Source organism: Carcharhinus amblyrhynchos, chromosome 20 (assembly GCF_965287045.1).
Source record: "Carcharhinus amblyrhynchos chromosome 20, sCarAmb.v2.hapA, whole genome shotgun sequence".
NCBI lineage: Eukaryota > Metazoa > Chordata > Chondrichthyes > Carcharhiniformes > Carcharhinidae > Carcharhinus > Carcharhinus amblyrhynchos.
The window spans coordinates 2,825,912-2,846,370 of NC_137343.1; the positions used below are offsets into that span (position 1 = coordinate 2,825,912).

Consider the following 20,459-nt stretch of genomic DNA (forward strand, 5'->3'; position numbering starts at 1 on the left):
TCCCATTCCTTATTATCAGTGCAACTTTGCCTCCTTTCCCTTCTTGTCCGTCCTTCCTAACCATTGAATATCCTTGAATATTCAGTTCCCAGTCTTGGCAGCATGTTTCTGTAATTGTGATTATATCATATCCATTTACCTCTACCTGTGCCTTTTGATCATCTACTTGTTAGGAATGCTGCTGGCAATCAGGAAGAGTGCCCTTAACTTCGTCTTTTTCACATCATTCCACATTCAATGCTTGCGCGATACTTTGTTTTCTGTCTCCTGCCTTCTAGTCCCATTACTACTTCCTGTTACCAACTTTATTCCTTGCAATTTGGGCCACCCCTCAGGCTCCTACCCTCCTGACAGGCCACTCAGTTCAAGGATAATTAGGGATGGGCAACAAATGCTGGTCCTGCCTGAGACAGCCGAAATAATAAAGAAAAAACGTTGCACACGTGGATTAAAGACAAGGAATGGGATTTTCTCCCCAGGGCAGAAGATCCTGCCTGAGGTCAATGAACCTTTGCCTGGTCCACTCCTGCCCGCCACGATGCCCGCTGCAGGTGGGAAAATTCCACCCCAGGTGTCTTTAGGTGAGGCAGGGTGAAGGGCAGGGAATAATTAGACCAGGCTACACAAAACTAATTCAGCCTGTGTTTTACAGATTTACATTATAATTTCCCACACCCATAATTATGAAGGAACATGTCTACACTGGGAGCATGGATAAATATTAGCAGAGTGCAGAAAAATGCAAGCTTTACTAGATTAAATAATGTGTCTCAGTTGTTAAAAAACGTAAGTTTGTTTAGATCAATCCTTAGGATAACGCAGTGCTGGAAAATAAACCGAGGTTTCAAGACTGCAGCTTCTGTTTCTAGGAATAACAGGACAAGGAAAAGACACAATCAAAAAGGAGAAAGATTCGGATTCGTATTAAATAATTCCATTTCAAATAATCTTCATTCTGGTCTTCTAAACTTTGATATGACCTTTTTTTCGCTATTCACGCTGTGAAGTCAAATCTGTTTTAAAGAACAAAGAACAGTACAGCACAGGAACAGGCCCCTTGACCCTCCAAGCCTGTACCGATCACGATGCCCTAACTAAACTAAAACTGTATGCCCTTACGGAGTCTGTATCCTTCCATTCCCATTCTACTCACGTATTTGTCTCATTGCCCCTTAAATGCCGCTATCGTACATACCTGCTCCCACCACCTCCCCGGGCAGTGCATTCCAGGCATTCACCATCCTCTGTGTAAAAAAACTTACTCGCACATCTCCTCTAAACTCTTCCCAATGCACCTTAAACCTGTGTCCCCAGCACTTGACTTTTCTACCCTAGGAAAGAGCATCTGATTTTCCCCAAACGTATCAGGAGCAGACTTGTGCTAAAGAGCAATGCCACATTCTGGCGAGAGGGGTAGTGTAAGAGGATTGTGCTTTGCCGAATTCCTTGTTTCAGTCAGCAAGCCCGACACCAAGTTTCCGATCTTACGTCATTTCAATTTACTCTCCTATATTCTGGAACCATGTCCGCCTTTGGACCCATCTTTTCTTTTCTATCTTTGCCCAATTATATTGTTAATGAATCATTCCTGCCTTCCACCCCATATTTTCTTATTTTGAACATCCCATCTCCCCAAACCTTTCCATAATTGCGTGTTTCAAGCTGCTCATCTTTAAAACCCTCTACCTGTGATGAAAGATAAGAGGAATGAAGCATTGACTCGGTTTCCACCTAACCTGCCCAGTACTTCCAGTGTGCGTGTTTCTAGTATTTACATAAGCTCATCAACTTTGGCACTGCGCTGGACAAGCTTTCCTTCAGTGCCCAATGACAATGGAGGAATACTTTTGCAACAAAGACTTGGAGGCTTTGTGACTTGTACAGTGAGTGGTGTTTATTTTTAAATGGTCACCATCCAATCGACCTTCAGGTGGTTCAAGCACTGTCTGTGCAGGGTTATCTAATACACCTTTGCTCTGCAGTGTCCAGGCAGCAAGCATTTCATGTGTCACTCCATAACATTCAGTTAACGACAGAAACATGCATATTGTGGAAACAACATGCACATCAGGAAAACAGCTGGTTTCGGAGTTACTTTCTCACCCTGTACACATTCCCAAGGGCCGTGTGCATCTGCACGCTGCTCCACAACACACACTGTGGGCATTCACTGTACCTGTGGAAATAACTTTAAAATTGATTGTTAAAATAGCCATCAAACATCAAAAACCCAGAAACTTTCGGACACTTCACCTGCTGTTCCACTAACATGGCCATGTCCACAAACATGTCGTGCAACTCTCGTATGCTTGCTTCCAGTTTGATTATGTCTTTGTGGCGTGATTCAATCTCATTAAGAGCTTGTCTGGTGATTTGAGTGTCTGATATGATCTGTAAAGAAATAGATCAGGGAAATGATTGCTGCAATCTGTGGGAATTCTAACTATCTGCTTCTTTCTGATGTTCAGGAAGGTTTAACATGGTCATCAGGCTGCTCTCGCAACCCACTCTGAAGGGCAAGGAGGGAGGAAACAAACAAACACACTGCTTCTTCCACAGAGTCACCCAGATAATCACTACAGCTCAGTTAAAAACCTTCACAAGGGAGGTTTTTGTATTTACACAAGATGATGCTCTGTAAATTTCTTTGGTGGGGGTGGGGGGATAGATATGTTAAACACCTCTATCAGCTTCTCTCATCTCAGAGAAAAGAGCTTCGTCTTGTTCAGTCTTTCCTGATGATTGTAACCACAGAATCCCTACAGTGCAAAAAGAGGCCATTCAGCCTACTGAGTCTGCATAGACTCTTTCCCCCCATCCTATTCCCACAATCCCACACATTTTCTACGGCAAATCCATTTAACCAACACATCTGGACAAATGGAGGGGCAATTTAGCATGGTCAATCTACCAAACTTATAGCGGCACAGTGGTTAGCACTGCTGCCTCTCAGTGTCATAGACCTGGGTTTGATTCGCAGCTTGGGTCACTGTCTCTGCGGAATCTGCACATTCCCTCCGCCTTCACTGCATGGGTTTCCTCCAGATACTCCAGTTTCCTCCCACATTCCGATCTTGTACCTTCTCCATATCCTTTTTGTAATATGGAGATTAGAACAATGCACAATACTCCGTGTGGTCTAATCAAGACTTGATACAAGCTTAACACATCCATTACATTTTTCAAGTCTACCCCTCTGGACTTGAACTCCAGTGCTTTGTTTGCTTTATGTTTTTATATTTTAATCTGTTATTCCTTTTAGTGTATCTGTATCCCCAGATCCCTCTGCCTAATCGACACACTCATTTCCGAAGGGGTTTATGGCTTCCTTATTCATTCCATCAAAGATTGGGAACTCAGTAAACTGGGAGAACTTCCCAGAGCGTTGGCGTAGTGTCTCATCTGATAGCTGGCACTTCCGACAGCGTTTCTTCAGTGTGGCATTGGAGTGTTGGCCTGGGAATTGGATACAATCTCTGGCTTGGGGCTTCAACTCATGACATTATGATTCAGAGTTGAGAGCTCTACTCAGAGCCATAATGGGTGGGGGAGGAGCGAGAAATGAAATGTCCGTACACTCATCTCACTGCTCCACAGCAATATGCTGGCAAAAAGCGTTTATTCATGTTTTTAAATCATGCTTTCTATAAACTGTAGAAGTTAAACCAGATAAATGCCATTATAAAAACACTCAGCAGATCAGGGAGCAGCTGTGGAAAAAGATTTAATGTTTCAGGTCAACAACTCAGTCTGTTAGAACGGAAACATTAACTCACTCCCCACAAATGCTGCCTGAACCATAGAATCCCTACAGTGCAGAAGGAGGCCATTTATCCCATGAAGTCTGCACCAAGCCCGGCTCTATTCACCTAACCCCACATATTTACTCTGCTAATCCCCCTGACACTAGGGTCAATTTAGCATGGCCAATCCACCTAACCTGCACATCTTTGGACTGTGGGAGGAAACGGGATTACCTGGAGGAAACCCTCGCAGACACGGGGAGAATGTACAAACTCCACAAAGACATTGACCCAAGGCTGGAATTGAACCTCGGTCCCTGGCGCTGTGAGGCAGCAGTGCTAACCACTGTGCCACCATGCCTACCAAAGAACAGAACAACACAGCACGGGAAACAGGCCCTTCGGCCCAACGAGCCCGCGCCGCCGTCCCACTGTCCCAGTGTCCTATTCATGATTTTAGTCTACGCCTAATGTGCGAGGATCAGGGAGGTCCAATTTAGGGACAATTTAGTACCCAATCAATCAGCCTAAAAGCACATCTTTGGGGATGTGGGAGGAAACCGGAGCACCCGGAGGAAACCCACGCAACCACGGGGAGAACGTGCAAACTCCCACAGACACAGGCCCAAATCCATGTGTCCGCACAGCAACAGAGATAGTCTCTGAGCTGTCATGTTGCCCTCGAGATGGTCCAGTTTAAGCACACTAACGACATGAAGCAATAGGCAACTCCCGAAGCAACGTCCAAGAGCAGCCCACTACAACCTGCCGCATGCATGCCCCTTGCTGGACTTAAATGCCTGTGGAGACAAAAAAATTCATTATTAAACAGGCAAAGACTGTAACATCCCTGAGGCCAAACGTATTCCCAAGCCTACAATGTTTAGTAAGGCCTACTATATCCCCCTATATGTAGCCTGCTCATGTGGCTGTCTAAGTGACTCTTAAACAACCCTAGCGTGCCTGCTTCCACCACCTTACTCGGCAGTGCATTCCACACCCTCACTACCCTTTGCGTGAAAAACTGCCCTCTAATATTTGTCTTATACCTAGCCCCCCTCACCCTAAGCCCGTGACCCCTCGTTCTATCCATTTCTAATAGCGGAAAAAGCTTAACACCATTTACTCTATCTATCCCCTTCATAATCTTATAAACCTCTATTAGATCCCCCCTCAGCCGACGTCGCTCAAGGGAAAACAGCCCAAGTTCGTTCAATCTTTCCTCGTAAGACAGCCCTTCCATACCAGCCTACCCTGATGAGCATTTCCAGCATTTTCTGTACATATTTCAGATTGCAGCATTTTGCTTACATCAGATGTGAAAATAGATGGGTTGCCACTTTCCAACATCTCTTCCAGTTCTTCATCAGTGGTTGTCTTCCCAGCTGTCAAAGCAAAGTAGGCACAATTAACGCAAAGATTTCCAATGTGCTGTCATTCCATTTCCCAATCTGCAGGCTACAAAGCGACAAACGGATTATAAAAAGCAGTAAAGGAATATCCAAAATCTTGCTTTAAATCAGCAGTGCAAAACTACCACTCACTCGAGGCCCAAAATGGACAATCTTTAAATCAGTTAAGATGGGGCACTCATCAATGCAGGCGAGAGCGAGGAAGCATCTGAAGAGGAAGTTACGTATGGACCCATTCCATTACAGCTGGCTTTTGAAAAACCCATTTCCATTGCCCTTCAAAGAGTCAGCTCCAGTAAAGATTTGATGTTCTGCTGTTGCCGTTTTCAGCTCCTCTGTTTCTCCTTGTCAGGATGGTCAGTGGCTTGGAGGAGAACTTGTGGGTGGTAGTGGAGTTCCCATGTGACTGCTGCCCTTCTAGACGGCAACAGTCATGGGTTTGGAAGAGGCTTTCCGAGTTGAATTGTTGCAGTGCATCTTATAGATGGCCCACTCTGCTGCTACTGCTTGGCATTGGTGGAGGAGTGAATGTTTAAGTTGGTGGACGGGGTACCAATCAAGCAGCTGCTTTATCCTGGATGGTGTTGAGCTTAGTGTGTTGTTGGAGCTGCACCCATCCAGGCAGAGTATTCCACCACAATCCTGACTTGTGCCTTGCAGATGATGGACAGGCTTTGGAGAGTCAGGAGATGATTGTTCGCTGCAGGATTCCTACTCTGACTTACTACTTCACAGAAACTCTACAGTGCAGGAGGCCTTTCAGCCCATTGAGTCTGCACCCAGGCCCTATATCCATAACCCCACATTTTACCCTACTAATCCCCCTATGGCCAATTTAACATGCCAATCCACCTAACCTGCACAGCTTTGAACTGTGGAAGGAAACCAGAGCTCCTGGAGGAAACCCATGCAGACACAGGGAGAATGTACAAACTTTACACAGACAGAGCGCTGAGGCTGGAACTGAACCCGGATCCCTGGTGCTGTGCCACCATGCTGCCTTCTATCCATGGTATTTATACCACGAGTCCAGTTCAGTTTTTGATCAATGGTAATCCCCAGGATGTTGAGAAACTGTCCCAAGCAAACTAAGCCCCAAAAGGACAGATTAGAGCAGGTGGCAAAAAGCCTGATTAAAAACATTGAGTTTTAAAGGTTCTGGGTAGGGCCAGGCCATGAAAGGGTTTAGAAACAAGGATGAAAATTTTAAAACCAAAGCATGAAGCAGCGATGGCCTAGTGGTATTATTGCCAGACTACGAATCCAGAAACTCAGCTAATATTCTGGGGATTTGCGTTCGAATCCCAACACGGCAGATGGTAGAATTTGGATTCAATAAAAATATCTGGAATTAAGAATCTACTGATGACTATGAAACCACTGTTGATTGTCAGGAAACCCCATTTGGTTCACTAATGTATTTTAGGAAAGGAAATCTGCTGTTCTCACCCAGTCTGGCCTACATGTGACTCCAAAGCCACAGCAATGTGCTTGACTCTCGAATGCCCTCTAAAGGCAAATAGAGATGGGCAATAAATGCTGGCCAGCCAGCGATGCCCATGTCACAGGAATGAATAAAAATTGTTTAACAGGTAGTCCGTACAGGACAGTAATCACAGGTAATTCTGTGCAAATTAGACACGGGCAGTGAAATTTGGATAAAGGGTGTGAGGGGTAAAATGAGAGGCTGGCCAGGATGGTGTTGGAATAATCAAGCAGGGATGTAACAGAGGGATGGATGAGGATTTTGTCAGAACATAGAAATCATAGAAACCCTACGGTACTGAAAGAGGCCTTTCAGCCCATCGAGTCTGCACCAACCACAATCCCACCCAAGCCCTACCCCCAATCCGTGCATATTTTACCCACTAATCCTCTCTAACCTATGCATCTGCAGTCAATTTAGCATGGCCAATCAACCTAACCTGCACATCTTTGGACTGTGCGAGGAAACCAGAGCAGAGGGAATCCACGCAGACACGAGGAGTATGCACAAACACCACAGAGAGTGACCCAAGCCAGGAATCGAACCCAGGTCCCTGGAGCTGTGAAGTGTTAACCACCGTGCTACCCAAGTCAGGTGATGTTAGGGAAGTGGGAATTATGGTCGTAGTGACAGTGCAGAGTTGAAAGATCAACTGGGGGTCAAAAATGACACCAAGGCCATGAACAATTTGGTTCAAGCTCATACAGTTGCCAGGTAAAGGAGAGAGGGTGGTGAGAGAATGGAGCTTTTGGCCAAGTAATATCTGATCACAAAATAACTGAGGGCAAAAAACAAATGTTTTTACACAAGGAATCCCCTTAAAAATTATTTCCAATGCATTTCATCCATAGCACAATTTTTAAAATTTTGCCATAAAACATTTTATAGCTGAATAGACAGAGAGAGAGAGAATGGAGGTGAAAATATTCAGTAACTGACAGTTGGAGAAGGGCAAGTGAATTATAGAAAACCTGACTTCACACATTCCACATCAGATAAGATCAACGACTGCACAATGAGTGGGGATTTATTTCAATAAGCACTTGTCATTGATGCGAATGCTAAATTGTTTCGTTCTCTTTAAAGTGCTAGTCTGTTACAGGATTTCAGAATGGGTTATTAAATACCCCATTGGCCACAATAAGCACACGTCAGTACATTCAGAATGACAGAAAGCCAATAGCCCTGTTGGGAGTTCATGAAAGAGTCCATGATGCAATCTAGATGGTGCATAAAAACACAACTGTCACAGACAAGTAAATGCAGCGCAGTGTTGCGTTTATAAATTTAAGCATAAAGATATGTAAATTATCTCTCCCTAGCTCTGCAATCTCCTCCAGCCCCAAAACCCCAAAAGACATCTGCACCTCCACTGATTTGCCCTGGGACGTTTTCAGAGTCAGTGATTAGACTGTATCTCGCTTAACGTCATTTAGACAGACAACAACTCCCACAGTGCAGCACTCCTTCAGCACTACCCTGGAGAGACAGCTTCAAGTCTGGGGAGGGGTTTGAACCCACAATCCTGGAGGGGCTGGACAGGCAAAGATTGCTACATATTGACCACAGCTGGCAGGTACTAAAGCATCTTCCAAAAACGAGGTGGTGGTGGGGGGGCGGGGGTGGAGAGAGTAACTGAAATTAACATCCACATCTTGGACAATTCTCCCTATGTTAGCAATCTGCCAAAAGGCAGAACAACATGCTGCCTTTGCATTGGCTGGGCTACTTTCTCTTCACCCAATTCCATACTTGCTTATGTGAAGACAGCCTGCATTTTTATTGCTCAGGGCAATAAATGTGCGGGTTAGGTTGATTGACCGTGCTAAATTGCCCCTTAATGTTCCGGGATGTGTAGATTAGAGGGATTTAGCCAGATAGATGTATGGGGTTGTGGGGATATGGCCTCCGGTGGGGAGGGATATGGCCTGGAATGGGATTGTTGTTGGTGCAAACTCGATGGGGCAAACGGCCTCCTTTTGCACTGTAGGATTTCTATGACAATGTTCCTCAGTTCCAAGTGGCAATGCAGACTGTAACAATGCAATGTTGCATTTCTCCAACATATTCACAGAATCTCAAAATAAAATGGGTGGTGGCACAGTGGTTAGCACTACTGCCTCACAGCTCCAGGGACCCAGGTTCAATTTCGGCGTTGGGTGAGTTGATGCAGAGTTTAGCACACTCTCCCCGTGTCTGCATGGGCTTCCTCAGTCCAAAATTCTGCAGGGTAGGTAGATTGGCCATACTAAATCGACTCCTTAGTGTTTTAAGATGTGCAGGTCGGGTGGATTGGCTGTGGGAAATGAGAGGTTATGGGGATAGGGCCTAGGTAAGATGCTTTGTCAGAAAGTCAGTACAGATCTCAATGGGCTGAATAGCCTCTTCTACACTGCAGAGTTTCTATTATTCTATGACAGCACAAGCCATTCAGCTTATATCAATTCGTTCAAGAGTAATCCAGTTGGAGCTGCTGCTCTCTACTTTTTCCTCATTTCCAGGAACCGCAGGGATATTCTCTCAAGTACTTCCCTTTTAAGGCCACATGTTGAATCACTACCATCACCTGTCAAGGCAGCGAATTTCAAATCCTAACATGTTGCATAAAAAGAAGTTCCTCCTGATGTCTCCTCTGCTTCTTTGGACAATCACCTTTCATCTATGCACTTTGCTTAATGACCTTCCAGCTATTAGAATCCATTTCTCAGATGCTGAACACCTCACATTTCCTCTTTGCCTTCTCTGCCCTTATGCAGCACAACCCCCTGTTTCTCCCATCTATTCACGTAACTATAGTCCTTCATCCTTAGAATGAAGGCAATTGGAATGCAATGTGAATAAGTGAGAGGTTATCCACTTTAGAAAGAAACAAAGGCAGAATATTTCTTAAATGGGGAGAGGCTTGGAAGTGTTGATTGCCCAAAGGGATCACTGCTCATGAGTCACAAAGTGAGAGCAAGCAGATGCAGCAAGTAATTAGAAAGTCAGATGGTATGCTGCTCTTCATCACAGGTGAATTTGAGTACAGGAGAAAAGTTGTATTTGTTGCAATTGTGAAGCATCGTGTACAGTTTTGGTCTTTGTATCCAAGGAAGGAGGAAGGCTCACCCGAAGATGGTGGGATTGTTTTCTAAGAGATTGAGGAAATTGGTCATGTATTCTCTAGAGTTTGAGGGGCAATTTCATTGAAACTTACAAAACTCTTAAAGGGTGCGACCGACTCTCTTCAAATGACAGGCCTGCCACCCTAGGAATCAGCCTAGTAAACCTTCGCTGCACTCCCTCTATAGCAACATCCTTCCTCAAATAAGGACACCAAAATGGCACATAATACTCCGGGTGTGGCCTCACCAACGTCCTATACAATTGCAGCAAAACATCCCTATCCCTATAATCAAATCCTCCTGCTATGAAGGCCATTTGCCTTCTCTACTGCCTGCTGTACCTGCGCACTTACTTTCATCAACTGATGCACAAGGACTCCAAGGTCCCGTTGAGTATCCACCTCTCAATTTACACCCATTCAAGTAATAATGTCTCCTATTTATTGCTGCCAAAGTGAATAACCTCATTTATTCATATTATACTGTATCTGCCGTGCAGATACCCACACACTCAGCCTGTCCAAATCACGCTGAAGCATCTCTGCATCCTCCTCACAGCTCACCCTCCCACCCAACTTTGTATCATCTGCAAATTTGGAGATAATACATTCAGTTCCCTCTTTCAAATCATTAATTTATAATGTAATCAGTCCTGGCACAAATCCCTACGGAACCCCACTAGTCACTGATTGTCAAGTGAAAAAGACTCATTTAAGCCAACTACAGGACCACTTTGTTTAGTATTTTGGGATGAAGATCAGAACCTGGAGATTTACCCACCTTCAATCCCAATTTCCCCAAAACCATTTCTCTAATGTTGATTTCCTTCAGCTCCTCAGTAAAACATGCTTCTCTCAGCACTTGCGTCACATTGCTTCAGTCTTCACAGAGGAAGACGTGAATAAAGTACAAATTTAATTCCTCAGCTATTTCATTATTCCCTGTTATGAATTCTCCCATTTCTGAATGTCAATCTTTTTCTCTTTACATATCTATAGAAACTTTGTCAGTTTTTATGTTCCCTACTAGCTTACTTTCATTCTGTATTTTTCCCTCCTTAATCAATCCCTTGGTCTTCCTTTGCTGAATTTTAAACTGCTCCCAATCCTCAGGCCTATTGCTTTTCCTTGCCAATTTGTATATTCAGGTGATTCTAATGTGTCGGTGCAGACTCGATGGGCCAAAGGGCCTCTTCTGCACTCTATGATTCTATATTCGGCAACTAAAGAGCTTTAGGGCAGTCTTTCCATCTGAACTCTGACAACTTTTTTTATTTGTTCATGGAATGTGGGCATCTTGACAAATACATTGTTGTTTGTCCATCGTCATCGATGAAAACCACGACACCTTTAGTCATTTTGAGACTGGTTGCGGTGTGTCCGAAGATGACTGATCAGACCAATTCAGGCACAGAATGTCCTGGCACATATTGGACAAATTTGTGCTAGTGACTCTGGACTTACGCAGCTTGCGCTTAATTTGTGCTTCAGTAACGCACCTTGCTTCAAAAGCTTGACAGCCCTTGTGGATGAGGCAGCGCAGTTTTGTGCCAGCGTTTCCCAGGTGGTCGTGTCAATGTCAAGCAACTTCAGGGAGGCCCTGAGTGTGTCTTTCTTCTGCCCTCCATGCGAGCGTATACCTGCAGAGTGTTCCCCAAAAAGGAGCTGCTTGGGTATGTGCTCATCTGACATATAGATGACATGACCTGCCCACTGGGTCTGAGCTCTCATCAGCAGTGTGTGGACTGATGGTAGACTTGCTCCACAGAGAACTTCAGTGTCTGGTACTTTGTCTTGCTCTCTAATGGGTAATATTCTGCGAAGACAAATCATGTGGAAATGATTGAGCTGTCTTGCATGCCTTCGATACAGTCCATGTTTCACAGGCATACAGGAGGGTAGTGAATACCATGGCACTGTAGACCTTCAGTTTTGTTGCTGGGCTGATTCCTCGATGTTCCCAGGCAGTGGAGCGCAGTCTACCGAAAGCAGAACTTGCTATTCTGCAGTTAACTTCTGTATCAGTAGTCACTGCTTGGGACAGAGTGCTGCCAAGATAAGTGAACTGGTCCACTGCCTGTAGTTTCTGCCCTTTGAGATTATAGATTCTGTGTATGGTGCATGACTTCGATTTTTTTAACGTTGGTGGTGAGTCCAAAGTTGTCACAAGCCATGCAAAATTTGTCCATACTGGCTTGCATTTCTGGCTCTGAGCCAGTATACAGAGCACAGTCATTGGCAAAGAGGAAGTCTCTCAGAACAGTCTCCTTCACTTTGGTAATAGCTTGAAGTCTCCTTTGATTGACAAACTTCCCATCCACTCTGTATTTGAGGCTGATTCCAGCACTGTCCTGGAAGGCATCATTCAGCATGGCAGAGAACATTATTACAAATACATTAATAGGATGGGAAGAGAGAGATACGGTCCCCAGGAGGGTAGGGGCTTTAGTTCAGATGGGCTGCATGGTCAGTGCATGCTTGGTAGGCTGAAGGGCTTGTTCCTGTGCTGGAATTTTCTTTTCCTTTGTATCACTGGCTGGGTCAGCATTTATTCCCATGCCTAATTTCCCTTGAAGGGGTAGTTAAGGGTCAACCACATCGTTGTGGGTCTAGATTCACATGTAGGCCAGACCAAGTCAGGATGGCGGGTTTCCTTCCCTAAGGACATTAGTGAACCAGATGGGATTATACAATAATTAACAAGGGTCATCGTTAGACTTTTAATTCCAGATTTTTATTGAACTCAAATTTTACCATCTGCATTGGTGGGGATCTGAACCTGGGACCCCAGAGCGTTACTCTCGGTGTCTGGATTACTAGTCCAGTGACAACAGCACTGTGCCATTGCCTCCCCAACTGCGTATCTCAGATAGTTCTGAGACCACACTTTATGGTGGCCTGATTAACATGTTAATCTTTGAAGGGTGAAAGAAGCTTCATCAGCAATGGCACTGAAACATTCATCCGGCAGCTCAAAGGAGAAGCAATACACACCCTGAGGCTTCCAAAAATAGCTTCTAGCGGACAATGATTTTTTAAAAAAAATCTTTGAATTTGTTCCTAAAAAATCCGGAAGAAAATTCCATTCCAGTGTGAGGACACAATGCCATTGCTTTCCAAAGACAACAGACTTCGAATTATTGATGACTATTTGTGGAGATTACAGTTAAAATTGGAGGAAACGGTTGTCTTTAATTATAACACTTATCCAGTTTCACCTTTTTCCATACATTGTAACCTCTGGAATCATAAATGCAATGCCAAATGCAGAATATTCTGAAGTAACGTTTATGGGAACTGGCATGAAATTTTAAACAATCATAAAAAATGTTCCAGCCTCTTCTCTTAGGCATCTATCAAACAAATTCCTGACAGCCACAACAGAAAACATTCCAAGGCAGGCAATCAGCATATTTTCATAATGGTAGAGGAGTCTAAAACTAGAGGCATAGATTTAAGGTAGGGAGTGGGGAGGGGACACGAGGGTGGTGAGTGTCTAGAATGAGCTGCCACAGGCAACAGCGGAGGTGGGTACAATTTTGTCTTTCAGAAAGCATTTAGACAGTTGCATGGGTAAGAAGGGAATAGAGGGATATGTGCCAAACTGAAACTAGCTTATTGGTTAAAAACTGGACGGCATGGACAAGTTGGGTCAAAGGGCCTGTTTCCATGCTGTAAACCTATATGACTCTAAATTAATAAGTGTTTGATGAAAGCTAAAATTAGAAGGCAGCCATTCAGCCCCTCAGATCAGCCAATTAAATCTTGGCTGATCTGAATCTAAACTCAATCCATTTACCTTGGTTCCGTAACCCATGGTACGCAGCTAAACCTACCCACCTCAATCTTTAAAAACTCCACATTCCCAACGCTAACTATTTGGGAAAGAATTCGGATTTTCACTGCTGTGAGGGGGGCGATTCCTTCTTATTTTCACTTTTGAATGCCCAAGCCCTAGTTTTAACATTTTATCTCCTTTTCAATGCCCTCCCAACCCTCCTAGGAATCAGGAGGAATCATTGCTCTGTACTCCATTGAATTTCATCATTTTAAACACCCCCGATCATTCCTCAGTCTTCAAACTTCAGAGCAATGTTGTTTTTGATGATTGGATCATCTCCTGAAATGTTAGCTTTCTCTCCAACAGACACTGCCTGATCTGAGAATTTGTTTGCATCTCAAGAGTATATAGACATTGTCCACGTAACCTTTATGTCCACACAATTTAACCCTTTTATTCCCATTATTACTCTGTTGAAGATGAGCTGCATTCCCACTCCAGAGCCAATAATATCTTTCACGAGATGCAGTGCCCAGAATAGAATGTAGAAAAGATGGAGGTGGCTCAGAAGGAGCATAAACATTGGTATGAGGGCTAAGCAGCCTGTTCGTGCTGTAAGTAATATGTAACTCTATAAAATCAGTTGGAGTTCTGATTTAGGATCCCTGCAGTCAGACATCACATAAAAGCTTCATCAAACTACAGATTCAAGTGTTACTTGAGCTTAATTCCATTCTTTGTAATACATTCCATAAAGTGAACCTATTTAAGAGGGGATTTAGAAAAACAAGGTTTAGTGTGGGCTTGTGGTCTGTATTTACTTAATGCAAGAGCAGACGTCTCAATAAGATTCACTCACTGATCTCAAGTTGCCGTTGAATCCGCCCTTTGCTGCGCTCTCTGAAGATGATTTGAATCTCGTTGTACTCAGTCATAACATTCGCAAATTTCCGGGACAGAGTCGAATGCTGAAATTTAAGAGGAAGAAAATGCTTTATTGGAAGCACAGAGGAGGACTTCAGGCAGACTCTTCCTGGTGTGTTTTTAAATCAATAGATACCATTGAAGGATGAACATGAAAAAGTGTGAAAAATAAGAGACCGATATGACTTTGAATTAAACTTTACACAAGACTTGAGTCGCTACACATTACAACTTGGGTATACTTGTTTCCTGTTCTGTTACCACTAAAGGTATAATTATGAAATACTAAGTTACATTGCAAAAAATGTTTTCAACACATGCATAACTGATCATTTTCTGATAGACTGCAATTGCACGTACATGCACGTGCACATATGGGAGATGTGAAAGAAGAGGACCCGTCAAGTGTGACAGTGGGGAAGTTTGTATGGAACCGGAAGAAATAGAGGTACTTAATGAATACTTTACTTCAGTATTCACTATGGAAAAGGATCTTGGTTGTAGTGCAGACTTGCGGCGGACTGAAAAGCTTGAGTACGTAGATATTAAGAAAGAGGATGCGTTGGAGATTTTGAAAAGCATCAAGTTAGGTAAGTCACTGGGACCGGATGGAATGTACCCCAGGTTACTGTGGGAGGCGAGGGAAGAGATTGCTGTGCCTCTGGCGATGATCTTTGCATCATCAATGGAGATGGAGAAGTTCCGGAGGATTGCAGATGTTGTTCCTTTATTCAAGAAAGGGAGTAGAGATAGTCCTGGAAATTATCAACCAGTGAGTCTAACATCAGTGGTTGGTAAATTGATGGAGAAGATCCTCAGAGGCAGGATTTATGAACATTTGGAGAGGTATAATATGATTAAGAATAGTCAGCATGGCTTTGTCAAAGGCAGATCATGCCTTATGAGCCTGATTGAATTTTTTGAAGATGTGACTAAACACATTGATGAAGGAAGAGCAGTAGATGTAGTACATATGGACTTCAGCAAGGCATTTGATAAGATACCCTGTGCAAGGCTTGAGAAAGTGAGGGGGCATTGCATTGTGGATCCAGAACTGGCTCGCCCACAGAAGGCAGAGTGGTTATAGATGGGTCATATTCTACATGGAGGTCAGTCACCAGTAGAGTGCCCCAGGGATCTGTTCTGGGGCCCTTACTCTGACTTTTATAAATGATCTGGATGAGGAAGTGGAGGGATGGGTTGGTAAGTTTGCTGATGACACATAGGTTGGAGGTGTTGTGGATAGTGTAGAGGGATGTCAGAAGTTGCAGCAAGACATTGATAGGATGCAAGATTAGGCAGAGAAGTGGCAGATGGAGTTCAAACCAGAGAAATGTGAAGTGGTTCATTTTTGCAGGTCAAATCGGATGGCAGAATATAATATTAATGGTAGGACTCTTGGCAATGTGGAAGATCAGAAGGATCCTGGGGTCTGAGTTTGTAGGACGCTCAAAGCAGCTGCGGTTAAGGCGGCGAATGGTGTACTGGCCTTCATCAATCGAGGAATTGAGTTTAGAAGTCGAGAGGTAATGTTGCAGCAATATAGAACTCAGGTCAGACCCCATTTGGAGTATTGTGCTCAGTTCTGACGACCTCATTATAGGAAGGATGTGGAAGCCATAGAAAGGGTGCAGAGGAGATTTACAAGGATGTTGCCTGGATTGGGGAGCATGCCTTATGAGGATAGGTTGAGGGAGCTCGGCCTTTTCTCCTTGGAGAGACGAAGGATGAGGGGTGACTTGACAGAGGTGTACAAGATATTGAGAGGTATTGATCAAGTCAATAGTCAGAGGCTTTTTCCCAGGGCTGAAATGGTTGCCACAAGAGGACACAGGTTTAAGGTGCTCAGGGGTAGGTACAGAGGAGATGTCAGGGGTAAGTTTTTCACTCAGTGGTGAGTGAGTGGAATGGGCTGCCGGCAACGGTGGTGGAGGTAGATTTGATCGGGTCTTTTAGATAAGTACATGGAACTTAGTAAGATAGAGGGTTATAGGTAAGCCTAGTAATCTCTAAGGTAGGGACATGCTCTGCACAACTTTGAGAGCTGTAGGGCCTCTATTATGCTGTAGTTTTTCTATGTTTCCATGTACATGTGCACAAGGGGTTGTGATTTGTGTACGTGAGTAAGCTTATTTTTATTAAGAGCACATCATTCAGTCATGTTCAGAATATTCCAGAATGCTTTAACACATGCATCTTCTGGTTAGCACTGCTGCCTCTCAATGCCGGGGATCCAGGTTCAATTCTGACTTTGGCGAAACATCTGTGCGGAGTTTGCACATTCTTCGTGGGTTTCCTCCAGGTGCTCCAGTTTCCACCCACAGTCCAAAGATGTGCAGGTTTGGTGGATCGGGCAAACTAAATTGCCCCTTAATGTCATGGGGGATTAGTAAGGTAAATGTGGGGATAGAGCCTGGGTGGGATTGCCATCAGTGTGGGCTTGATGGGCCGAATGGTCTCTTTCTGCACTGAGGTCGTATCAAACCAGGAATATAAACCAGAAACACTTATGCGATTCCAGATTCGGAGCTGATAGATTTGGCTGCAGTCACATGGTAACAGGTTTGCATTAGAAAGGACCAGGAAGTCCAAGCTTTTTATTAAGCTCTCCATCTGTCTGAATGATCTTCACAAACATGTGGTTGGAAACCAAGTGCTACACAAGCTTGCACTTCAATAAAATAACTTACCCAAGTCTTAATATTCAATGAATAGCAATGTTTACAGTGTCTAAATCAAACACAACAAGGAATTACTGGATGTACGTCCAGAAGTCTTTTCCCTTTTATAACAAATAAATGAAAAGCATCATTTGCCAGATCCTTACGGCAGTAACTATAACCTGAGACTGGGACCGTACCTGCGTTTTGCGTATTCTTAAATTTACTGAACCCTGGTTCTCATCATCTTCATCTTTAATGCTTTGTTCAATAACTACAATTAAAACAAAAATGGTGGGATCAATATTTAGCATCAAGCAAATTATGAATAAGCAATGCCCAGTTTGACAGCAGGACAACAGCAAATCATTCTTGAACCAGAACAGGCAAGGAGAGTCCCAAGAGTCTCAGTGGGCTCAGAATATCAATATGTCCAGAGCAGTAACCAGAGCGTGGAGTTACAGCATCAGAAAAGTAAAATCCAACTTGAAGAAGTCACGTTAGAATCCTCCAGCGTTCTGGGCTGACCACACCTTGAATTCCATGCCCAGTTCTGACCGTTGAAGATTTCAGCGAGAGAGACTCACTGGAGGCAGTGCAGGGACGAGTCAGGAGGCTAATCTCTAATCTTGGGAGTCCCCAGCGATGAGGAAAGATTAGATTAATTTTGGGTTTTTCAATGCTTTAGTGATGTGTAGATTGTGGGACAGGGATATACAAAAAGGGGGAATGAAAGAGACACAGCCGCTAACTGACCCATTAAACTGGGGCAGCACAGTGGTTAGCACTGCTGCCCCACAGCGCCAGGGACCCGGGTCCGGCCTCGGGTCACTGTCAGTGTGGCATCTCTGCATGTTCTCCCCATGTCTGTGTGGGTTTTCTCCAGGTGCTCTGGTTTCCTCCCACAGTCCAAAGATGTGCCGGTTAGGTGGGTTGGCTATGCTAAATCAACCCTAGTGTTAGGGAGACTAACAGGGTAAATAGATGTGGGGTTACGGGGAAAGGGCTTGGATGGGATTGCGGTTGGTGCAGGCTTGATGGGCCGAATGGCTGCCTTCTGCACTGTAGGGATTCTGTGATTCTAAAATCTCTGTGCAATGTAGTGGAATTCATCATCTGGGGTCACTCAGAGAGCTATCGGAACAACAACAGAGGGAGAGAACACGGCTGAACAGTCTCTTTGAGGAAGTAATATTCCTCTAAGGACTATAGAAATCCTTATGATTATACCATAATCTTGACTTCCAAAGATTGACAAAAGTTCAAGGCCCTTAAGAAAAACTCAAACTCAAAGCTGTGGGGATTCAGGATTAGGAGAGAGATTTGTCCTCCTTATCCTAGTTAGCTTTAGACCGGAAAATCATATTGCTTTAATACAGCTCATGACATATCTTGACCCTGACTTCAATCTGAAAGCAAATTTGAAGATAACAGCTTTTCAGAATTAACATTAAGGCACATTAAAATTACAAGCAAAGCAAACTTACTGCAACACCAAATATCAAATACTGCAATGAGAGAGATGGACATTTAATTTACAAACTTTCCTTCAGGATGCAAAATTACCATCAGCATAAGTACTGGTCAGGAAACAGAAGTATACCACTCTGGCCTAATCATCACTGAATCCCTACAATGCAGGAGGCGGCCATTCGGCCCTTCAAGTCTGCATGAATTCTTCAATAGAGCATCAGACCCAGGCCCCACCTATCCCTGTAAACACTCATTTATTCTGCTAATCTCCCTTACTACACATCTTTGAATACTAATGGAAGAATTACTAAGGCCGATCCACCTAAACTGCACATTTTTGGACTGTGGGAGGAGACTGGAACATCTGGAAGAAATCCATGCAGACACAGGAAGAACATGCAAACTCCACACAGTCACCCAACAATGGAATTGAACCTAGGTCCCTGGTGCTGAGAGGCAGCAGCGCTAACCACTGTGCTGCCCTGTGATATAGGGAGGGAGTGTGACTATTCCTTCTATGCTTCTCACTCCCAGAACCTGCATGTGCCAGGAGTACCCAAAGGCCCAGAACTGTAGGAGCACCTGAGCATGCACCTCTGTCTGTTTGAAAGAATCGTATGTTTGGGAATGGGGGGCGCTGGGAAACAAACCTTTACCCCTCTTTGCCATTGTTCTGGGTGTACATTTGGAGAGAACATAAACAATGACAACCCTTAAAGGACATCAGGTCTGTGTGCACACTGTGGCCAAATTTCCCTTGGGAGCGTGTATAAATTAGTGCAAGATATACACACACACACACAATATCATACAGCAGAGAAACAGGCCATTCTATCCATAATGTCTCTGTCAGCTCTTTGGTAAAGTTACCCAATTAATCCCATTACCCCCGCTCGCCACCGCACCGCAACCCCCCCCCCCTCCCCAAGTCCCAAACAGCCCAGTGAATTTTTATTCCTTTTCAAATATTTATCCAATTTTCTTCAGAAAGTTATTGGATCTGCTTCTACTAAACCTTCAAATGATAACCTATTTTTACAACCCTGTATCCCCTCTGGTTTTCATGAGTCATGTTAAATACATGTCTTCTGGTAACTATTTCATTGACTTGTCTGAAACAACTTACTCTTTAGCTTATTTCGGACTGTGTTTGCCGTTCTCTTGATTCTGAGCGTCAGCTCTTCCAGTTCTTCTTTGGTTTCTTTAAGAGAAAAAGAGTACAGTGATCTTCCAAACTTTTAAAGAGAGTATTGGAATCGACATGCTGAACAGGCATTTCCATTTTGCTGCAGTGAAGGATGAATATTCTCAGCAATGTGTTAATGCCTGTCTTCAATAGTGTTATCAATACATCTAGTACTTTGAAGAAAGGCATGCATTTATATAGCACCTTTCAAAATCACTGAGAATACTACAGCGTGGAAGAGGCCCTTCAGCCTATCAAGTCTACACCGACACACGAAAGGCCCTGACCTGCCCACCTAATCCCACTTTCCAGCACTTGGCCCATAGCCTTGGATATTATGAGTACCAAGTATTCATCCAAGTACTTTTTAAAGTACGTGAGGTATCCCACTTCCATCACCCTCTCTAGCAGTGCATTCCAAGCCGTCACCACCCTCAATGAAAAGGTTTTTCCTCAAATCCCTCCTAAACCTCCTACCCCTCACTTTTAACTTCTTGTAACTGACCCTTCAATTAAGGGGAACAGCTGCTCCCTATCCACATCCCTCAATCCTGAGCACCTCAATCAGGTTGCCCCTCAGTCCTTTCTACTCTAACGAAAACAACCCAACCCACCCAATCTCTGCCAATCCCAGGCAGCATCCTGGTGAATCTGCTCTGCACCACCTCCAGTGCATTCACATTCTCCCTAT

At 44.1% G+C, this 20,459-nt stretch overlaps 1 protein-coding gene across 1 annotated transcript in view; it reads right to left on the reverse strand.

The window, feature by feature from the left end:
* stx2b (syntaxin 2b) overlaps positions 1–20,459 on the reverse strand; it is a 71,063-nt gene that overhangs the window by 12,899 nt on the left and 37,705 nt on the right. The window contains exons 4-8 of the mRNA XM_080207978.1: positions 19,709–19,783; positions 17,310–17,383; positions 14,385–14,493; positions 5,055–5,128; positions 2,254–2,391 (exon numbers count right to left, since the gene is read on the reverse strand). Coding sequence (XP_080064104.1) covers positions 2,254–2,391; positions 5,055–5,128; positions 14,385–14,493; positions 17,310–17,383; positions 19,709–19,783 — 470 coding nt within the window. The remainder of the gene's footprint in view (positions 1–2,253; positions 2,392–5,054; positions 5,129–14,384; positions 14,494–17,309; positions 17,384–19,708; positions 19,784–20,459) is intronic.